Source organism: Equus quagga, chromosome 2 (assembly GCF_021613505.1).
Source record: "Equus quagga isolate Etosha38 chromosome 2, UCLA_HA_Equagga_1.0, whole genome shotgun sequence".
Lineage (NCBI taxonomy): Eukaryota > Metazoa > Chordata > Mammalia > Perissodactyla > Equidae > Equus > Equus quagga.
In genome coordinates this window covers 159,813,208-159,831,789 of record NC_060268.1, presented here as the reverse complement: position 1 = coordinate 159,831,789, position 18,582 = coordinate 159,813,208, and the positions used below count along the sequence as shown (strand labels likewise).

Genomic DNA, 18,582 nt, shown 5'->3' with positions numbered 1-18,582 from the left:
ATACATACAAGAACACCGACTCTAGCTGCCATTCGCTGAGAGTTGATTGAGTCAACCAGCACACTAGTTGCTTTATATACATTATCTCTTATTCTCACAACAATATCCTTAGGTAAATATTTTATTCCCATTTTACAGGTGAATGAATTGAAGCAAAAAGACATTAAGTTCTCTGTCCAAAGTCACACAATTGCTAAGTGGTACAGTTGAGATCTGAACCCAGGACTATGTGACTCCAACGCTTGCGTTTTTACCATTAACACTCATGAAAAAGAGAGGCAGATCCAAGTGCAGGCTACATACCTCATACAGCTCAATAATGATGTTTCCCATTAGACCTCGGCTGCTCTTAATGTTCTCCATGGCCAAGGTGAAGTAGATACCACGGGTGTCTGAGATGTAGAGGTTGTATGTGTCGTTCTGGTTCCATTCTTGGACTGCTGCAAACACTTGGTTCTCATCGGTACTGATGATGTGCATGTCCTGTAAGAAGACAGCAGGTCTGTAGGGCAGCAGATATCCGCATCTCCCTGCCCATCGGGACCCAGAGTAATTATAATGACTTACAAAATGGTTGAGAAGAAGCTTGAGTTATAGGCAATGTTAAACAATTCTGTGTCGGACCAAGGGTATAAATTTTAAGTGTCATGATTTCTGTTCCTTGCTAAGCAACAGTAAGATGGGTATAAAGGGCTTTGGTGGGTATCCTTTTCCATGGCTTCAAGGGATTCATCAACTTTCATTTTTTATTTTTATATCTGAAAGTTAGTGTTGGTGCTAACGGAGACATTCAGCCTTGCAAGAGGAAACTGACACTTGCAAAGAAGACAGGCCTATCCCTTTGTTAGATCTTCATTTATATTTTCAAACTTTTTAGTGCAATAGTTTCCACACTTTTCTTTGGAATATTCAGAGTCATGGGGGTTTCAAGAAGGGTGGCATGGAGGCATAGCCAATGGGTGGGGCTCTGGACATTCAACTCTGTTTCAACCAGAGCAGCATCACATGAATCTGTTTTCTACTGAAGTTCTGTGTAATGTTTTATGAGTGAAAGGTGAGGGGGATTCTGTTACTAATACAATAATATTTGAAAATCATGGATATAGAGGTAAGGACACTCAACTTGGAATTCAGCCTTCTGGTTCATGATATAAGCTCTGCTATAAGTCAGCTGTACAATGTTGAATGTAACAGTCTCCATGAGCTTCAATTTCCTCACCAAAATAGTGAGGAGGTTGTGCTACCAATGAAAATAGTTAATATTTGGCACAATTCTAAGTCATCTAAAAGTATTATTTCAATTAAAAGTCAAAATAATTCTATAATGGAAGTAGTATGATTAATCTCATTTTACTGAGGAATAAACTAGGGCACACAGAAGTTCACCAACTTGTTTCAGATTACATAGTTCATAAGTGGCAGAACCAGGTTTTGAACCTCTGTGATATGACTCTAACCTCACTGCTAGCTTCTAACCATTTGGATATATAGTCTCTAGATCAGAAGTTGGAAACCAAAGACTCATGAAATGAATATGAATCACTAATGTTTGGGTGGCCATATCCTCTACCGAATACCTGAAAATATAGTCATTTATGTGGAGTCAGCACTCATTGGAGTCTCTGCCTCACATATGCAAATATTCTTTACACATTACACATTACACATTAATTTTAACTTCCTTGTCCCTGAAGTCACTTCCTGGTCCCTGAAGTCACTTGACTTTGTATTTCTGGAGTGGATCATTTCCAAAATCAAATCTAATAGTTCAAATTCAAAATAGCTTGCAAAAGCTAGTTTGCATACATGGCTAGGCACTGTACAGAGATTATCACAGACTCAAGTCCTCACTGAATGAACTTACACTGTCAGGAGCGAATATTGACATGGATAAACATTTGACAAGATGGGAGTAGTTGAACAAATGCAGAATTATAAAAATGTATATGCCAAAGAGTAGTATCCCAGGAAAGTGAAGGAGAGGCACCCTCGTCCCTGTGGTGGAGAGCACTGGTAGCAGGGACACAGCAATTGGAGTCAACAGTAAATAAAAATAATCAGGCTGGATGCAGCCAGTACTTTATTTGACCACCGTTTCCCAGAAATGGTTTCAACAAAAAAAAGGAGGCAGCAACGTCTATCATGTCAGAACCATGGAAAGCTCCTCTAGGATGATTTTTAAAAGGAGCAAGTCCATTTGATTTGGACAACCAGGAGGTGGGAAAGTGAGAAAGCAAGTTCTGGATCTTTTCATTGGAGATTCTCTGTTAGCCTCTGGCCCTGAACTCCCTAGGTCACCTTGACTAAGATCCCACTTGCTCATTTGTGCTTACACACCTTGTAGAATTACAGGTTCCTGGGGAGCCGCTTAAAAATGGAAATAAGGCTTACTCTTAAAAACCATGTGATGAAATCGTGCTGTGTTGGTGTGGAATGAAAGCCCAAGAACCCAGTAGGTGGGGAAATAGCAGCTGCAGGAAATACGGATTAAATCCACTTACCCTGTTAAAAATGCAATAGAAATGCCTGGCTTTTCCCAGATGTTTTGGTCATAAAAATGAATGAGTTAAGTTATTTCAGACTAAACTAATGTAAAAGAAGTGGAACAAAACAACTTAAAACACTAGGGCATGGCCAGGACTAATCCTGCCAGACTTGCTGTGAGTGCATCTAAGTTTAGAGCTGCGCTGGGACTGTGTCACCTGGTGAGGAGGTACTCCAGGCCCTGAGGTGGAATGAGGCTCTCTGGCATCTAGGATTCTGGGATGTCTGCTTGAGAAATCCTTAATTTGCCAAAGCCACTTAGCTAATAAAGGATATTACTTAGATTTAAACTCATCACTATGTGAATGAAAACAATAAACTCCATAGCAATGGGGGTTTATCTTTAGAGTGCATCAAAATGACTTGGAGATCTTAACAGTATGCAGACTCGTAAGTCCCACCGCTGAGATTCTGATTCAGTGTGTCTGATGTGGAGCCCTAGATACCACCATCAGAACAAGCCCTCCAGATGATTCTGGAGTACGCAGTCTGGGCATCACTCTTTGAAAAGTTCTGAACTATGTGTCTCTCCAAATAGGTCTTACAGTAGACTAGGAGTCAATTAATAATAACCAGAATATCAAGCCTTCAAGAACAAGGAAAATCATTAATAGTTAAAATTGGTTCAATAGGAATCTGAATGATAATAAAGCTTATTTCTTGAATCTTGCTACCTTAATCTTATTCCAAAGCTTGCGTCACCTCCTTATTAAGACAACCTTGCTAGTCCTGAGAACATGCATGAAAGAGATCTGATTGATGATGAAGAAAGAAACTGAAGGAGGTAAAATGCAGTAAGAGCAAATCCTCATTGAGATTTTACTAAACCTGGAATTTGGAGAGTATGAGACATAACCATAAATATGTTTTTATTTGGAAAACAATGATAAATAACACTTCCCCATACCCTCATAGGAGAGTGCCTGACAACACAGTAATTTGGGAGAATCATAGTTGCCTTCTGAAAACTTAAACTTGTGAATTCCTAGGTGAACAATGGTGAAAATATTTCCCTGCTCTTAAAAAATTTTCTTGTAATCTTGGCCTAATGTAACTTCACTCATTACGGAAACTCCCATGTTCTTCAGCATTTGTCATGTGCCAAACATTATAAGAGAAATACAGAGGAACAAAGTGTAGAAGCTGACCTCAAGAAGATGCCCACCTGGTGGTGGAGACATCACCTACTCTTGTGGTCTTTTGTGAATTTGACTAGGTACTGCAATAGGAGTTCGGAAAATGGTGTTAGGAGTACAAAGGCTTATAGGTGAGAGAGAGGCTGGAGCCTTCAAGGAAATGCATGGAACTTGGAATAGCTTTAAAGCAGTTTTCCTCTGAGGGAGGAGAAGAAAGGGAGTGGCCACATCACAAGGGGTCTGTAAGGCACACCTGAGTTTTACCCAGAAGGAAGTAAAAAGCTATCACAAGACTTTAGGCAGGGGAAAGGGAGGACTAGAGCTGATCACTGCAGAGATTTGATTGGAGAAAATCAGCTTCATTGCATGGTCACGTTCATTGTGGGAGCAGTGTGAAGACTGGATTTAAGTAGGGCAGGGAGGAAGCCTTCAAAGGTGACTGCAACAATCTAGGTAGTAACACATGAGGGCCTGAACTAAGGAAGTAGGTTTTCCATGAGAATCCTACGAACTGGACTAGTGAGATATTAAGGAGGTAGAACGTACAGGGAATAACGCAGAAGGACATGTCTTTAGCATCTCAGGTATCTGACTTACAAAATTCTCTGGTTTTTTTACAGTGTCCATTACAATCACAATTAAATAATCACTTGTATAATTATTTGTTTGAATGTCTCTCTCATTAGACTGTACATTCGCAGAGGGCAGACACTATGTCTTTCATATTTATCACTTTATTTCTAGTACTTACCATGGTATCTAGCACACAGTAGACATCCAAAAAAGTGTATTGAATAAATAAATGGAGTATGTATGTAAACATGGAAGAAGGATAAGATATAAGCGATATAAGGTAGAGACTATGAGCTCATTTCTGGAGTTTTTAAATGGGACCTTAAGGGGATGTACTTCAGATAGGCAATTGGACATATAGTCCAGAGTTCATTGGAGAGATATGGGCTGGGGCTGTGGATACAGGAGTCATCAATATAAAGAGAAGGGATAAGATCACTCAGGAACCATGCAGAATGCAAGGAGAACTTAAGGATGTCATCTTTTAAAGGCTGGCAAAGGAAGGGGATCCAGAAATGAAACTCAGAGTAAAATACTGCCAAAGGGGAGAGTATCAGGTATGGATATGTTTTTTCCAATAGTGTCAAATGCTCCAGAGAGGTAAAAAAAGATAAAGATGTAGAAATGTCTGTTGGATTTGGCATGTAGGCGGCCCCTGGTTACAAAGGCTAGAGGATTTTTAGTGGAATAGTAGAGAGATGGGTGTGGGAGAGCAGAGGGCAAATGGCAGTGGGTTGAAGAGTCAATAGAAACGGAAAAAGAGGTTAGAATTACAGATAACTCTTTAAGAAGTGCGGCTGGGCTGTGACACAGCAAAGAAGGAGAAATCACTATTTGGGGAAATGTAAAAAGTAAGGAAAAGTTTCCTAAGGAAATTAAGGAAAAGGTTAATATCATTACCATTATCATTATAATAAATTTTCTAAAACATATTTCCCTCTCCTCTCTTTTATTATTCAAAATGGGATTAATCATATTCTACTGCTGAATAAAAACAAAGCCAGACTGAGGTAAGGAGAGACTTTGAAAAGATTACTGCAATAGAGAGATCACTCCAACCATAATATCTGCAAGCACCTCAGAGTGAAGGCAGAAAAGAATTACTTTTAGAGAGAAAAGTAAAAGAAGGCTAGAAGGAACTGGGTGTGGGGAGCGGAGTGAGCAGGTGGCACGATCCAGCAGTTAAATAGGAAAACTGTTTTCTTTAGGGTCAGGTGATTCTCAGAGAGGCTGTTGAGAGGAGTTGTTCTGAGTTCCAGCGCTTGCTTGGGCTCCCAGGGCTCGTGTATGCTCAAGAGTGGGCCACAGTTCAGGGGCTTGGGCGAAGGAGGAAGGCTGGACAAATTTGGTCAAGTCAAATTAGCAGGCATTTTCTCTAGATAGGTCAGTGGGACAGACAGTTCAGCTAATCAGTTATGAGACAAAGAATGGGAATCTGGTCTTGCCATAGGTAAACACAGCGACATATGAGTCTTATCAAGGCAATGCGGAAGGGGGTTCTTTGCAGTAAGCCATGCCCAGGAACACAATAGGGCAGGGGAGTTTCTTAAAAGTTGCTGTTTTCCAGGATCCCAGTGCTCAGGAAACGTGCACCATTGTCATTATCAAACTGAGTCTCATATAGAAAAAAATAAATAAAACCCAGCAATTTTTCGCTTGTAGAAACGACTATTAGAGTAGCAAGTTAAGAAAAAATCCAGAGTCTAAGAGACAAAAGACAGTCTCTCAGACTCCGAATGGTAAAGTGAGGGCACACTGAGCCCCAGGACAGGCTGGGGAGCACAGAGCTCCTCCCCAGGAGGGAATATGCCCTCTGGATCACACTCCTTCTTTAGATGCAGCCAGCACTTTACACTTGACCAACAATGAGCCTGAATCCTTGCACCTCTGTCAAATAGTATCATGATGCCCATTTCACAGATGAAAAGACCTGGGCTCGTGGATAAGAAAGTGGCAGAGCTGGGATGAAAGGAGGGTTTCTGCTCATTAGCTCCATCATCTTTTCCCTAGGCTGCTGTGGCTCCCTGTCAGCTGTCTCCCCACCCTCTCCTGGTGGGCGCTTTTCATGGCTATGGGACTGAGAGTGCTAGCCCGATGCCCAGGGACTGGGCTATGGAGGACTCAGTACAAGGTTGCTGCTCCTGGTAATGCTGTTCATTACTAATGGCATTCATTTCATACTCTGAAAAACACTCCAAAGCCACAGAGTGCCCCAGGAGAGAGTATTTTGAACAGACAGGCTGGGAGTAGAGGTGTGAGGGTAATGATGACAGGGAGCTTTTCATGTTTTTATTTTTAAGCAAGATGCCCAGCAGCCGCCACAGCACCACATGGAACAGCAACAACTTGCTTAAAAGCCATTTTCATTTTTAAACAATGAAAAGAACCAATCTCCCTCCACCCCCTCTGTCCTCACCTCCTCAGCCTAGGCTATGAAAATCTGGGCCAATGCTGACTAATAAAGGGGATCAATAACCATCCAGCTATTTTCACAGCAGCCCTCATATTAATGACAAGCTGAACTAGATGAAGTTCTATAAAAGGGGCCGCATGGACAGTACTCCACCACAATAAATTGCCATGGGGTTGCTAATCACTAATGGAGTGTTCTGGGTTGTGATCAATTCCGGGCTTCATTTGTCCCCACCTGCAGCTACACTGCCCAGGGGAGTGAACTGTTTGCTTTCCTGAGAAGGTTAAAAATACATAAAATATGCACACATACAGAGGCAAAATGGGCCCTACACTGGGAGATGGCTTAGAATGTTCCCAAAACTCTTCTCCTGGGCCAATACATGGAGATCATCAGATTACTGTGAGGGGTCATTCTCCTTCAGAAAGAGCATGATTATGAATTTCTCCTTCCTCATAATCTCCAGACAGAGACACTTCTTTCCTGCTTGAATTTAGAATAGTTGAGGGGTACGTCCTGGAACCACAATACTATAAAATGGTCCTACAAAAGCCAATGGCCGAGAGGGTAGAGAAAATGAGAAATCAATTCCCATGCCTCCTGAGGCTACTTAATACAGTCCCTGTCCATCTCATCTGCTTCTCCACCTCTCTCTCTCTGTAAGCCAGTCTCTCAAGATGTTTTTTAGTTTGTTAAATAAACCATACTCTCTCTTAAAATAGAGGCTGTGCATTTATTTTCTACTGCCTTCCCCAATCCTTGTTTGTAGGGTTAACTCCTCATCCCTCTTGTATCAACTTAAACATCACTTTCCTTAGGAAGCTTGGCCTCACTATCCATATTTGGTTAGTTCTAACTATTAAGCTGCAATAGCCCTTGATCTTCTATGTCCATAACACTCCCTACATCTACCACTGCTTGTTCAGTGTCTCTCTTCTCTACTAGAACACAAGCTCCATGAAGCAGGGACTGTTGGTGTCTTACTCACTACTCCCTCCGTAGAGCTTAGTTCAGTGCCTGGCACAGGGTAAAAACTTAAATGGAAGAAAGAAGAGTTCAATGGATGAATGAAAGAAGAAACAAATGAACGAATGGATTCATACATGCATACACGAATAGCTAAATGAATAAAGTGACTGGGGGTAGACAATTATCCATTTTCTTATCCCATAATCCCTCCTACCTCTGTACTCATTTAGCCTTTCATAATATGTTTCCTAGCACCAGCTTAGAGACCCAGTCTTTGAAACATTACATTTGATATGTGCCCAACCTGAGACTTTGTTTCTCTGTAGCCTCATTAGGTGATACAATTATATTGTGTCCATGTTCACACTGAGGTTCTAAGATTCATCTCCTCCCAGAAGCCAATGTTCACAAGGGATGAGGTCGCCAAAGTTTTCTGATTTTCCAATAGAAGAGTTAAAATGCAATTATTTGACATTAACATTATAGTGAATTATTCCTTTTTAATTACTCATAGTGGCAGAAGGGAGCTGAAGCATAGGCAATGCATTTATATTTAGCATTAAAATGTAGAGAGAGACGAAAACCGCAAGACTCATCTGTGCACCTTTATGCACACAGACACACAGCACCTGTGCTCCCGCCTGGGCTATTCTGAGCCTGGCCCTCTATTTGGCAGTAAGGCCCTTGCAAAAGAGAGGGGCCCTCAGAAGAGATTCCCATGCTCGTGCACCTTTCACTACCACCCCTGGGAAATCACCCAAGGTTAAATCAGCTGTTTGAGTCATAGGAAATGAAAGCTCTTGCCTGCATACCCTGCTGAGATGGGAATACAGAACCCAGGTTCAGCAACATCAGCAGAGGCCAAATCCCGCAGTAGTAAGTCAGACTGAATGCCAGCTGTCTCCCAGGCAGAACTCAAACCCCCGTGGCAGCCCAAAAAGGCAGCCTCTCCCTGCTGGGTGGTCTGGCAGGACCAAGGACAGCAGGTGGTGCGTACCTTCGGCAGCGAGTACTTGGGTAACTTTATCTGAGCGAAGGCCTCTCTTCTATAGGACACGTAGTAGCTGGCTCTTCCACCAGTTGTTACCTGGATCATGGGGGAAATACAAAGAGGTTTTAGATGGGCCACGGATCATGGCCAAGATGCAAAGTATTAGCCTTTCCATCAACAGCGACAATAGGTTTGTGACAACCTTTTAGAGAATACCCCTTGCTGGCTTTGAGTCTCCAGTCCCACAGCACCCTGAGTGGCTCCCAGGTCATAGTGTTTAGACAATAAATGGGCAATTACAACAGTCTTTCTCCATGACTGTCGCTTCCCAAGAGAGCAGGGACTCTGCATTTGGTCACTGTGCCCTGCATAGGGTACACACCTAATAAATATTTTCAGCTGAAAACAAAGAAGCTATCAATGTGGGCCATACTCATGATCTATTTATTCTTTTGTCTTTTTTTTTTTAACAGTTTTTAATCCATCCCAACTATGACATGGTTGTCAAAGGAATTTTTTTTCTGGATCTGAATATCTGCTATTGCTCAAAGTTCTCATTACCTTGAAATTAATTACACTTCTGATCGGAGCACAAATTTTTTCCTTCATATCTACAAATCCATGCATTTAGGACATATTTATTGATTTTTCCATGTGCAAATTACTTAAATGCATCAAAGGTTAGAGAAAGAACTCTAGCTTTGAAAGTCAGAAATCTTAGGTTTGAGTCCCAGCTCCACTGTCTCATGGTTGGGGGAGTCAGGATCTGTAACCTCATTTGTGAAGGGTTGGATTCTTAGAGGAACCTGGAAACCACTCCAAGAAATGATCCTCTGGCCTGGGCTTGCTGAGAAGTCCCGCCAACATGGCACAGCTCTGCAGATGGCTGCTCTCGGCCCAATTATCCTAACTCAGGGGAAATTAATATTCAGCAGAGAAGATAACATAGCCTGTTCAGAGAAAAGAGCAGGAGGACAATAGCAACCAGGCTTCTGTGCTGAGGAGACAATTTATTGGAGGCACACGCTCTCTTCTCACTAAGGTCCAAGCGCTTCCTGGAGACGAGCCAGTCCTCCCACTCTGGCCCAAACCTGGCGCCCATCCACAGCGGCTGCTGGGAGGAGGAGGGGTGTAACATCTCTATTGAAAGCCACCCATCGCTCCTCACTCTGAGAGATGGCATCTCCCATGGCTCCCCCTTGCTCTGCACAGATTGGAAGCCCACAAAGCTGGCACCACAAGCTGCCAAGTAGAACAGATGTTAGAGTCAGCATGAAGGTAGAACCTCGGAAAACACTTGGTGCAAAAACTTTGGCTGTGAACCAGCAGGAGGGACTGGTTTTCTCCCTCACGTTCAACGCTATCCTTACATCTCTATTTTCTAATTAGAGTCATTCTAGTCTTGGATTTCAGGACTTTTTTTTTTTTGATAAGACATCTGTTCTGAATCTATATTGTTCCACATTGGCTTAAAAGATCAATGAGTTGCTGAGAAGTCTTTTTTTTTCTCCTTTTTTAAATGAATCTCAACTGTATAGGACCACATTATAATACAACCCTTGGTCCTAAACCAAGGGTCTCAATCCTTGATTCTACACAGCCCCCATTAGTTCTTGCATGATCTTATTTATTTGCTTGTTTGTTTACTTTGGTTTCATTTTTAATTATAAAACCCAACACATGTAAATATCCCTGCCAACTCAAGAATTAGAGTTATAGTTTTTCAACTTTAGTATGCATCTGAATCACCTGGAAAGCTTGTTCAAACCCAGACTGCTGGGCCCCACCCACAGAGTCTCTAATTCAATAGATCTGGGGCAGGTCCAAGAATTTTCTTTTCTAATATGTTTCCAGGAAATGCTGATGCTGCCGGTCTGGGGACCACACTTTGAGCAGCACACAACCAGGATGTTGACAACTGATAAACACCTCTGTGCCCTGTGCTTCTCACCTGTCCTGACCCCTGTCTTCCTCCCACATTATAGCTACTTGTCTGAATTTTGTGTTTACAATGATGATAAAGTTTTGTTTAAACTGAGGTAAAATCCATATAACAGAAAATTAACCATTTTAAAGTGTACAATTCAGTGGCATTTAGCACATCCACAATGTTGTCCAAACACCACCTCTATCTAGCTCTAAAACATTTTAATCACCCTCAAAGGAGACCCCACAATATAGCCTCTGATCACCTATAATATGCTTAAAAACAAGCTCTCAACAGGACTCTTGAACCTCAGCAAACTTACCTTGGAGAAGAAGACCAGCATCAAAGAAGGCTGGTCCCATCACTGAATGCCGGCCGGAGCTCAGCAACTAGCAGAAGCTTCTTCCCAAAGACCCCAGTCACCTCCACAGGGAACGAGAAGACAGCACCACAGAGCAAGGCTGGGCCCCATGGGGTTTCCACATCACCGAGGGCCGAGGGAGAGCAGAGTGGTCCCCTTGACAGGGTGATTGGTCCCGCCAAGCCGGCAACTCAGCCCAGCCAGGCCTGTTCCAGCCCCACACAAGCACAGACTCTCTTTCTCACAAGCTCACCCGGGAGAGTTTGTGCTTGAGTAAATCATGAAGATGGAAATTACACTTCAGATACATGATGGAATGACCAAAATATTAAGGAACTGCATGAAGCCCTAGGAACCTAGAGGTTCTCTGAGTACCTCGGAGATCATAGTATCTCCCAGAGATGTCAAGCTGGCTCTTGCAGCTCTGTCTTTGTCCTGGCTGTGCTCTCTCCATACCTCTCAAAATCCAGCTGATGCTTTAAACCTCAGTGTAAGACTTGTAGGTTCATGACAGGGTTTGGATGCCACCAATTCATTATAATTTGTCCTTCCTCTCAACTCCTGCACTGTGTTCTTTCTATTTCCACAGCACTTCCAACATTTACTCTTGTGGTATACATATTTCTATAATTACCCCTCTTTGTCTTACTAGAAGGTTGTAACCTCCTTACTCCCAGGCAGCCCTGGTCTCATAGCAGCTGATTAGTTGATACATGATAAAGAAAATAATGATAAAACTGAGTTTACCTACATGTTCCAGAACTGCATGCAGCCCTTACATAAATTACCTAGTTTAATCCTCATGACAACCCTGCAGAGGCTATAAGGCCCTGAGTGACTTGCCCAAGACAATTTTGAACCTACTAAAGTTTGGCTCTAAGCCTGTTCTCTTCCTCCTGTGACTAAGACAAGTCCTCCACTCATCTTACTCATCTCACTGTAAAAACAATACAATATAATTCCTTGATTCCACTATTTTTTTAAAAAACATTTTAAAAATCTCTGTATTTGGCATGTATATTTGTGTTTCTTCATATTCCCAGAAAATCTGTTATGGCATTGACACTGCATCTTAAAAGTGATATCTTCATAGAAAAGAAGAGGTGAGGTAATAAAAACTACCATGCAGTGAAAGCTTATTACACAGAAGATGCTACGATAAACAGTTTATAAACCACATCTCATTTGATTCTAATGATAAATACATAACATATATTACCATATAATTCCATATTACCATACAGATATTTATCATATAATTATATTACCATATATATATATATATATATATAAGGTATCTCTACCTTACAGGTCAGGAAATTGAGGCTGAGCGAGGTCAACTAACTTGCCCAACATCACACAGCCTTTCATTGTCACAGCCAGTATAAGACTCCAGCCTGCGCCCAAGCCCTTAACTAGGAATGAGCATATTTCCAAAATGTCAGGCACAGAGCAGGGGGTCAAGACTTATTGACTAACTGAATAATGAATTGTGATTAATCTGCTTAACCCAAGAGACTTTGAGTTTGATTTCTTCCATTGTATAGACTAAACTATGGATGTAGAGAAGAACTCTCCATGCGTGCCCAGTCCATGGATGGTCACAGGAACTTGCCTCCAATAGATGCCCCAGCACTCCCCCTTGGGAGCAGAATCCTCAGTATTGGGATGATATCAGACTAATGCATTTGCTACCTCTCTGCTATTATTTGCGTGGCTCTCTGGCAACCACACAAGGAAGGACTAAAGTTTAGCAACCGTTAATCTATTTTGATGAACTCTTCTCTTCCTTACAAGCAAATCTGCTGGCACTGTAAATCCTAGAGATTATTACCCCGTTCCCTTTCAGTGACACCTTTTATTTGACATTTGATGAATGTCATCCAATTATTTGCTCTGGGCCCATCCGTCATGCTAAACACAGAATTAGCTGGGTCTTTTCCTCACTAATGACTGGCTCGTTAATCTGATTTTCTGGATTTCCATTTTACAGGTTTCATTGGGCTCCTGGCCAGTGAAAATGATTCCTTTGGACAAAAGCATTGGCCATTAAACACACCTGTCTCTTCTGACTTGTTCCCCCTCCTGCTGTAACCAAGTCTAATCTGACATATCCTTTATTTTTTTCATTTCTCCTTAGTTCTGGATAATGGCTTTCCCTGCAAGAGAGAGAAAAACCTGCCTGAAAAATGGAACCAAAGGGCCTTGAGTCATGTTGAGCCTGTTTCTGCCATTCATAGAAGAAAACTTGTAATGTCTCTAGAATTTGTAAGTGGGTAGAAGTAATTAGAGAAGAGAAGCAGAAACTAACATTTTTTGAGTATCTACTATGTGATGAGTGCTCTATTTTCATGATATTGTTTAATATCGACAATAATAATTATTACTACTAATACTATTATTGTTAATAACATTATTAGTACCATACAAGGTAAAAATATTAATCATATAACTTTTTTTGAGTATTTATTACATGCCAAGCACTGTTCCTCTGTACATACTGGCCCTTGATTTTATGTTCAGGTGAGAAATTGAGGCATAGAGAAGTTATATAACATACTCAAAGACACACAGCAAGTAAACAGTGGAGGTGTTTATCTGACTGCAAAGTTTATGCTGGTCCCTCAGGCTACATGAGATTTCCAAACCTCTCTGTGGAGAGGAATGGATCTCATGTCACTCGGCTTCCAATTTCCCAGGTAAGATACCAACCAACAAGGCAGATCTTTCTACCTGAGGGTTTGTATCAATTTCCCAGCCCTGAGACATCAATGATCTATTGCTGTTGAAGTGAATGGTGCTGCTATTGGAATTTATCAATAAGAGAGACCATAATGGAAATAAATTCGGCTTACACAAGAGCTGTCACCTTCATAGGAAATGACATTCAGAAGCTTTTCCAGCTACAGGACCTTGCTGAGTCCACTATGATAAGAACAATCTGTCTAAGCCAAGAGAAATGACCACCCATATAGGCACAGTTAGCTACTTCTCACCCAGCCTCTGCATTGTTTCCTCCTCCTTAAAGAAACAAAAGGGAACAGCCGAGTTGCTATGACGCACAATTAACTTTTCCAATTTCTTTGCTCATTAATTCTATTCAGATTACTTAAAATAAGTCTTGACAGTTGTTAGGCCTTTCTCTTCCTTTCCACCTACATAATTCCTTCAAAGATCACATTTCGTTTTCAAGAACAAAGAAATAGGCTTCCAACTACTGGGCAGCAAGAGTCAATAAATAGCCATGGGTCTCATCAGATGTTGCTGTAAGTGTCGGGATGGCCCCAGGGGCCTCTGCATGGCAAACTATGTCACCTCTGTCATCTTGAGCTCGTTTTCCAAAACTTTGCTAAAGTATCACACTCTGTGTCTGAATCAAAACTGTAGTACAGCATTTGGAACAAGACACCCTATCAGAAGCTGTCTCCTCTGCCAGACTCTTTGATGTTGAATTTAGTGTTTGTCAAACTTGTGCTTACTCATTTTATGTCTTGGAGGCTCTGTGATAGTAATGTAATATGCAGTTTTATCTGCCTGTTTCTAGAAAGAGGGGGTCTAACATCTAATATAACACACACTGAGGCTGAAACTCTTCGAAATGGATTTGCACATAAAACTTTTTATTGGGGCCCTAACGTTATAGTCCCAAAATAGCTTCACTAAGAATAGATTTGTGGTAAGATAGTTGACAGTGAAACCCATATTGCTCTCTCTTTGTGTGTGTGTGTGTGTGTGTAAGGGAGGAGTTGGAGGGAAGATGCGTACTGAGGTTGCCAGCACACTCATTGGCCAAAAAACACTGACAGATTATCTGCCACCTTCACCAGCCCTGTCAAGAAACTTCTTGGAGCCTTCACTGCTTATTGAAAATGCTAGTAAGGCAAAAAAAAAAAAAAAAAAAAAAAAAAGTTACTAGGTGGTGAGTTAGAAAAGGATGGAGCAAAGACTTTATTTTTTTTACAGCACTAGAAGAAGGATGGGTATGCCTAACTCTCTGAGTCTATTTTTTCAAAATACAATAAAGGGACTGGACTTGATAAGCTTTCAATGACATATTTTCTGAGAGGCCTCTTCCTCTGGTTTTTAAGCATCATAGCACATTGGGTGGCATCCCAGACCTATGTTTGAATCCTGCTTCTGCCACTTGCTGGTTTGGTGACCTTGGACGGGTAAATTAACCTTCCTAATTTCTTCTTCTGGAAAACAGAGATATTAATACTACCTATTGACATGTTATCATGAGGATTAAACACAAAAAAACCTGTAAAGAGCTTTGGCTTGGAACCTGGCTCATAGTAAGTACTCAGTGCATAGTATCTATCCCTTCTGAACTAGAGGCACAGATGCCTGCACCAGTTTAGCATCTTGGAGGCCCTCTGGTGACCGGCCACAGTGATGGTTTATATATGCAAACTAGAGGCTTCAGGAAGTTCCTGGGTAGCCACATGGGCTACCTGGTCAGAGCTGACCAGGGAAAGAGGACCGAATTCTTCTTGTCGCCCTCAGCAAAGATGCCTTTGTGGAGAAGACCACCTAGGGAGACGACAAAGCCAACGTGTTTTGTGCCAGAGATTTGATCATTAATGGCAGCAAGGCTTATCTTCGTGCTCGGGCTTTTAGGATTTAGAAGGAGGGGAAGAAGTTCTCGGGATGCCCACCTGTCCCTTCAAAATAGAAGTTCTTCCTTTTTCCTCTCCTAGTTTTTTGGAGAGTGAAAAGGCAAAGATAATAGGTGCATAAATAAAAAGAACAGATATAGATTTGAATTGTCATCCAGGAGTACAAAATTTGTTAATATAATAACAGATAAAAAGATAAAACCTGAACAATCTACTTCAAGTGCTCTAGATCAGGATGGCAGACCTTCACAAAAAAGAAAACACTCGCCACGGAAACCCTAAAGAGAAATGTGAACACTTACTGTCAAAACACCTCCCCCCTTCCTCTTTCAAAAGTGGCCCTGTGTCTTTTGGATTGTGAATTTAATATGGTTTTGTGAAAGACAGAACTTAAGGGGCTAGAGAAGATATTATAAGGAGTCTGGCTTATATAGTCTCCCTATACTTATATACGTTTTTCTCTTTGACTCAAGATATCACATAACCTATTTTCTTTATACAGGTGGACATTATGAGGTCAGTTAATTGACTGAAATCTTCCCTAGTCACACACTAACCTCTGTCTTTTCTATGGTATCCCAGAATTTCAGAAAATAAAAATAAAATGGTGGGAAGGGGAGGAGGAAAGAAGGTTGTAAGGTCCTGTTATCTGTAACATCTGTGATTCTAGTTTCAACTCAATCGCTTATCAGACATGCAATTTTAGGCATGGTAACTAATCTCTTGGAGTTTCAGCATATTTTTCTATAAAAATGGAAAAATAATAATCCTGCTTCTCTTACAGAGAATTAAATGAAATAAGATAATAAAATGCTTTCACGTAACTGTAAAGTGTTCCACAAAGATAATGATTAAGACCTTAGGATTGATCTGTAGTATGTACCCAGGCATCCAAAGATTTTAGAAGTATGTTTACTGACAGATTGCTATAGACTGAATGTCTGTGTCCCGTCTAAATGCGTATGTGGAAACCTAATGAGAAATCTCATGTATTTGGAGCTGAAGCCTTTAGGAGATGATTAGGTCATGAGGGCAGAAGCTTCATGAATGAGACTAGTCCTCTTATAAAACAGACTCCACAGAGCTCTCCCACTCCTTCTACCATGTGAGGACACAGCGACAAGATGGCCATCTATGAACTAGGAAGCAGACTCTCACTAGACACCAAAACTGCAAGTGCCTTAATCTTGGACTTCCCAGCCTCCAGAACAGTGAGAAGTAAATTTCTGTTTTTTATAAGCCACCCAGTCTATGGTGTTCTTTTAGGGCAGTCATAACACAGAAATCAAGCTGATCTTCCCGATATGCCCCTCCTACTGGCTGTATAGGGCATTGAGATTTGCCAGTGAGGCTACAGCTATCCACAGCCTGAAAGGTTGGAGGCAATAAGGACTATGAGAAAAGCAGCAGGAAATGGATGGGCAGAGCTATGGAACAGAAGGGTCTTCGGCCAGATGGGATGAATGGCAGGTGCATATAGCTGCTTAGAGGATGATTAATCCTTTTGATAAAGATAATTTAAATATCCCAAAAGGGCAAAGCAAACAAGATCATTAATTTTCTAGAGAAGCAGGGATGCTTGTTTGGGACATGGGATTTCCGAATGGCCTTAGAGATATGTGTGGGCTGCTAGATACAACAGCAAACTACGCCAACATGGGATTTGCATGCTTCATGAGTGAATTCGAGGACAGCAGTGGATGGATTTAAACCATCTGTCAAGAAGTTTCTCAGAAAACACTGCCACCTCCCCAAGAGTGCCACGGATATTTGTGAAATGCCAACTGCTACTTCTCGGAGCTTCCCCATTGCACTCCCCGGGTCACGCCTCTCCTGTCCTCCATCAGCAGCATTACTGTTGGAGAGCCACGCTCTGTGCTCACCAATGTGTATGCACTGTCTGCTGTCATGCACAACGACCCAGTGGAGGAGATACCATGAGCCCCACTTTACTGATAAGTTAACAGACACGTATAAGGTCACGCAGCTCCAAAGTGGTAGAGCCCGGATCTGAGCTTGGGTGTCTAAATCCTGACAATGTCCACTACACTGTGCAATCCTGAATGAGCCTAAAGGGTCTACTCCAGAGATTTCCAAAAAATGGCAGTTTAGGACAGTTATCTGAGGGATTCATCCTGACCCAGATCACTAGAAGGCTCCAGCATCAACAAATTTCACAGTGGCTTATGTCAGAAGCTACTTCCTTAATGACACCTCTCCCACCCCAATTTCCCAGTTGGAATTCATCTTTTCTTCCTCTGATTCCAGGGCTCTTTGTCTGTAGCCCTCTTGTTGTACTTACCAGCCGCGGACCTGAATTATTGGAAAGTGGGCACATCTTAGGTCTTTTGTTGTACATTTGAGGATAGATATTGTGTCTTGTTCCTATTTAATCCTGTCTTAGTACCAGGCCCCCGTGTCATAAGAACTAATCTTTGTAGAGTACTCTATGTCATTGGTTTTCATTACTGGACTGAATCTCACAGGGTGGGAGCACAACCTGTGAGTGAGGTCTAATTACATCCCCATTTTAGAATCAAGGGGCCTGAGGCCCAGACAGACCACTTTAGGTCACCTTGTTACTGAAACGTGAGGCTCAGAGTCAACCTCAGAACTCCTTACTTGAAACCACAAGCTCTTTCGTGTTGCCAGGCTGCTTCAGTCTGTGTTCGCTGAGTCAAGATCAGAAAAACACAAAGTGGAGATAATTGCATGGATTTGTACAAGTGGGTCATGATTTTACATCAAATACTCTTTTGAGTGGTTGGCAACACCACAACATGGAAAACCAGGGCGATAAGAGAGTGTGCTTTCCTGTGGGAACCAGGGAAGCAGATTACAAGATGTTCTTCCCCACCCACTGCCGAATCCACATATTAATTAAGGGTCTGGCCAAATTCACATAATTCCTGGAACACTAATCACGTCTAGATATCTCACTATGGATTCTGGCCCCAATTCTACTATGTGTTACATTTATCAATCAATCACTAAGTACTTATTCAGCACTCTTGTGCCCAGGCTGTGTCAGGTGTGATGGAAGTCACGG

The 18,582-nt window shown here is 41.8% G+C and overlaps 1 protein-coding gene across 1 annotated transcript in view; it reads right to left on the bottom strand.

Annotated features, from left to right (window-relative positions):
* SORCS3 (sortilin related VPS10 domain containing receptor 3) overlaps positions 1–18,582 on the bottom strand; it is a 566,298-nt gene that overhangs the window by 97,908 nt on the left and 449,808 nt on the right. Inside the window, exons 8-9 of the mRNA XM_046654523.1 lie at positions 8,633–8,722; positions 304–483 (exon numbers count right to left, since the gene is read on the bottom strand). Coding sequence (XP_046510479.1) covers positions 304–483; positions 8,633–8,722 — 270 coding nt within the window. The remainder of the gene's footprint in view (positions 1–303; positions 484–8,632; positions 8,723–18,582) is intronic.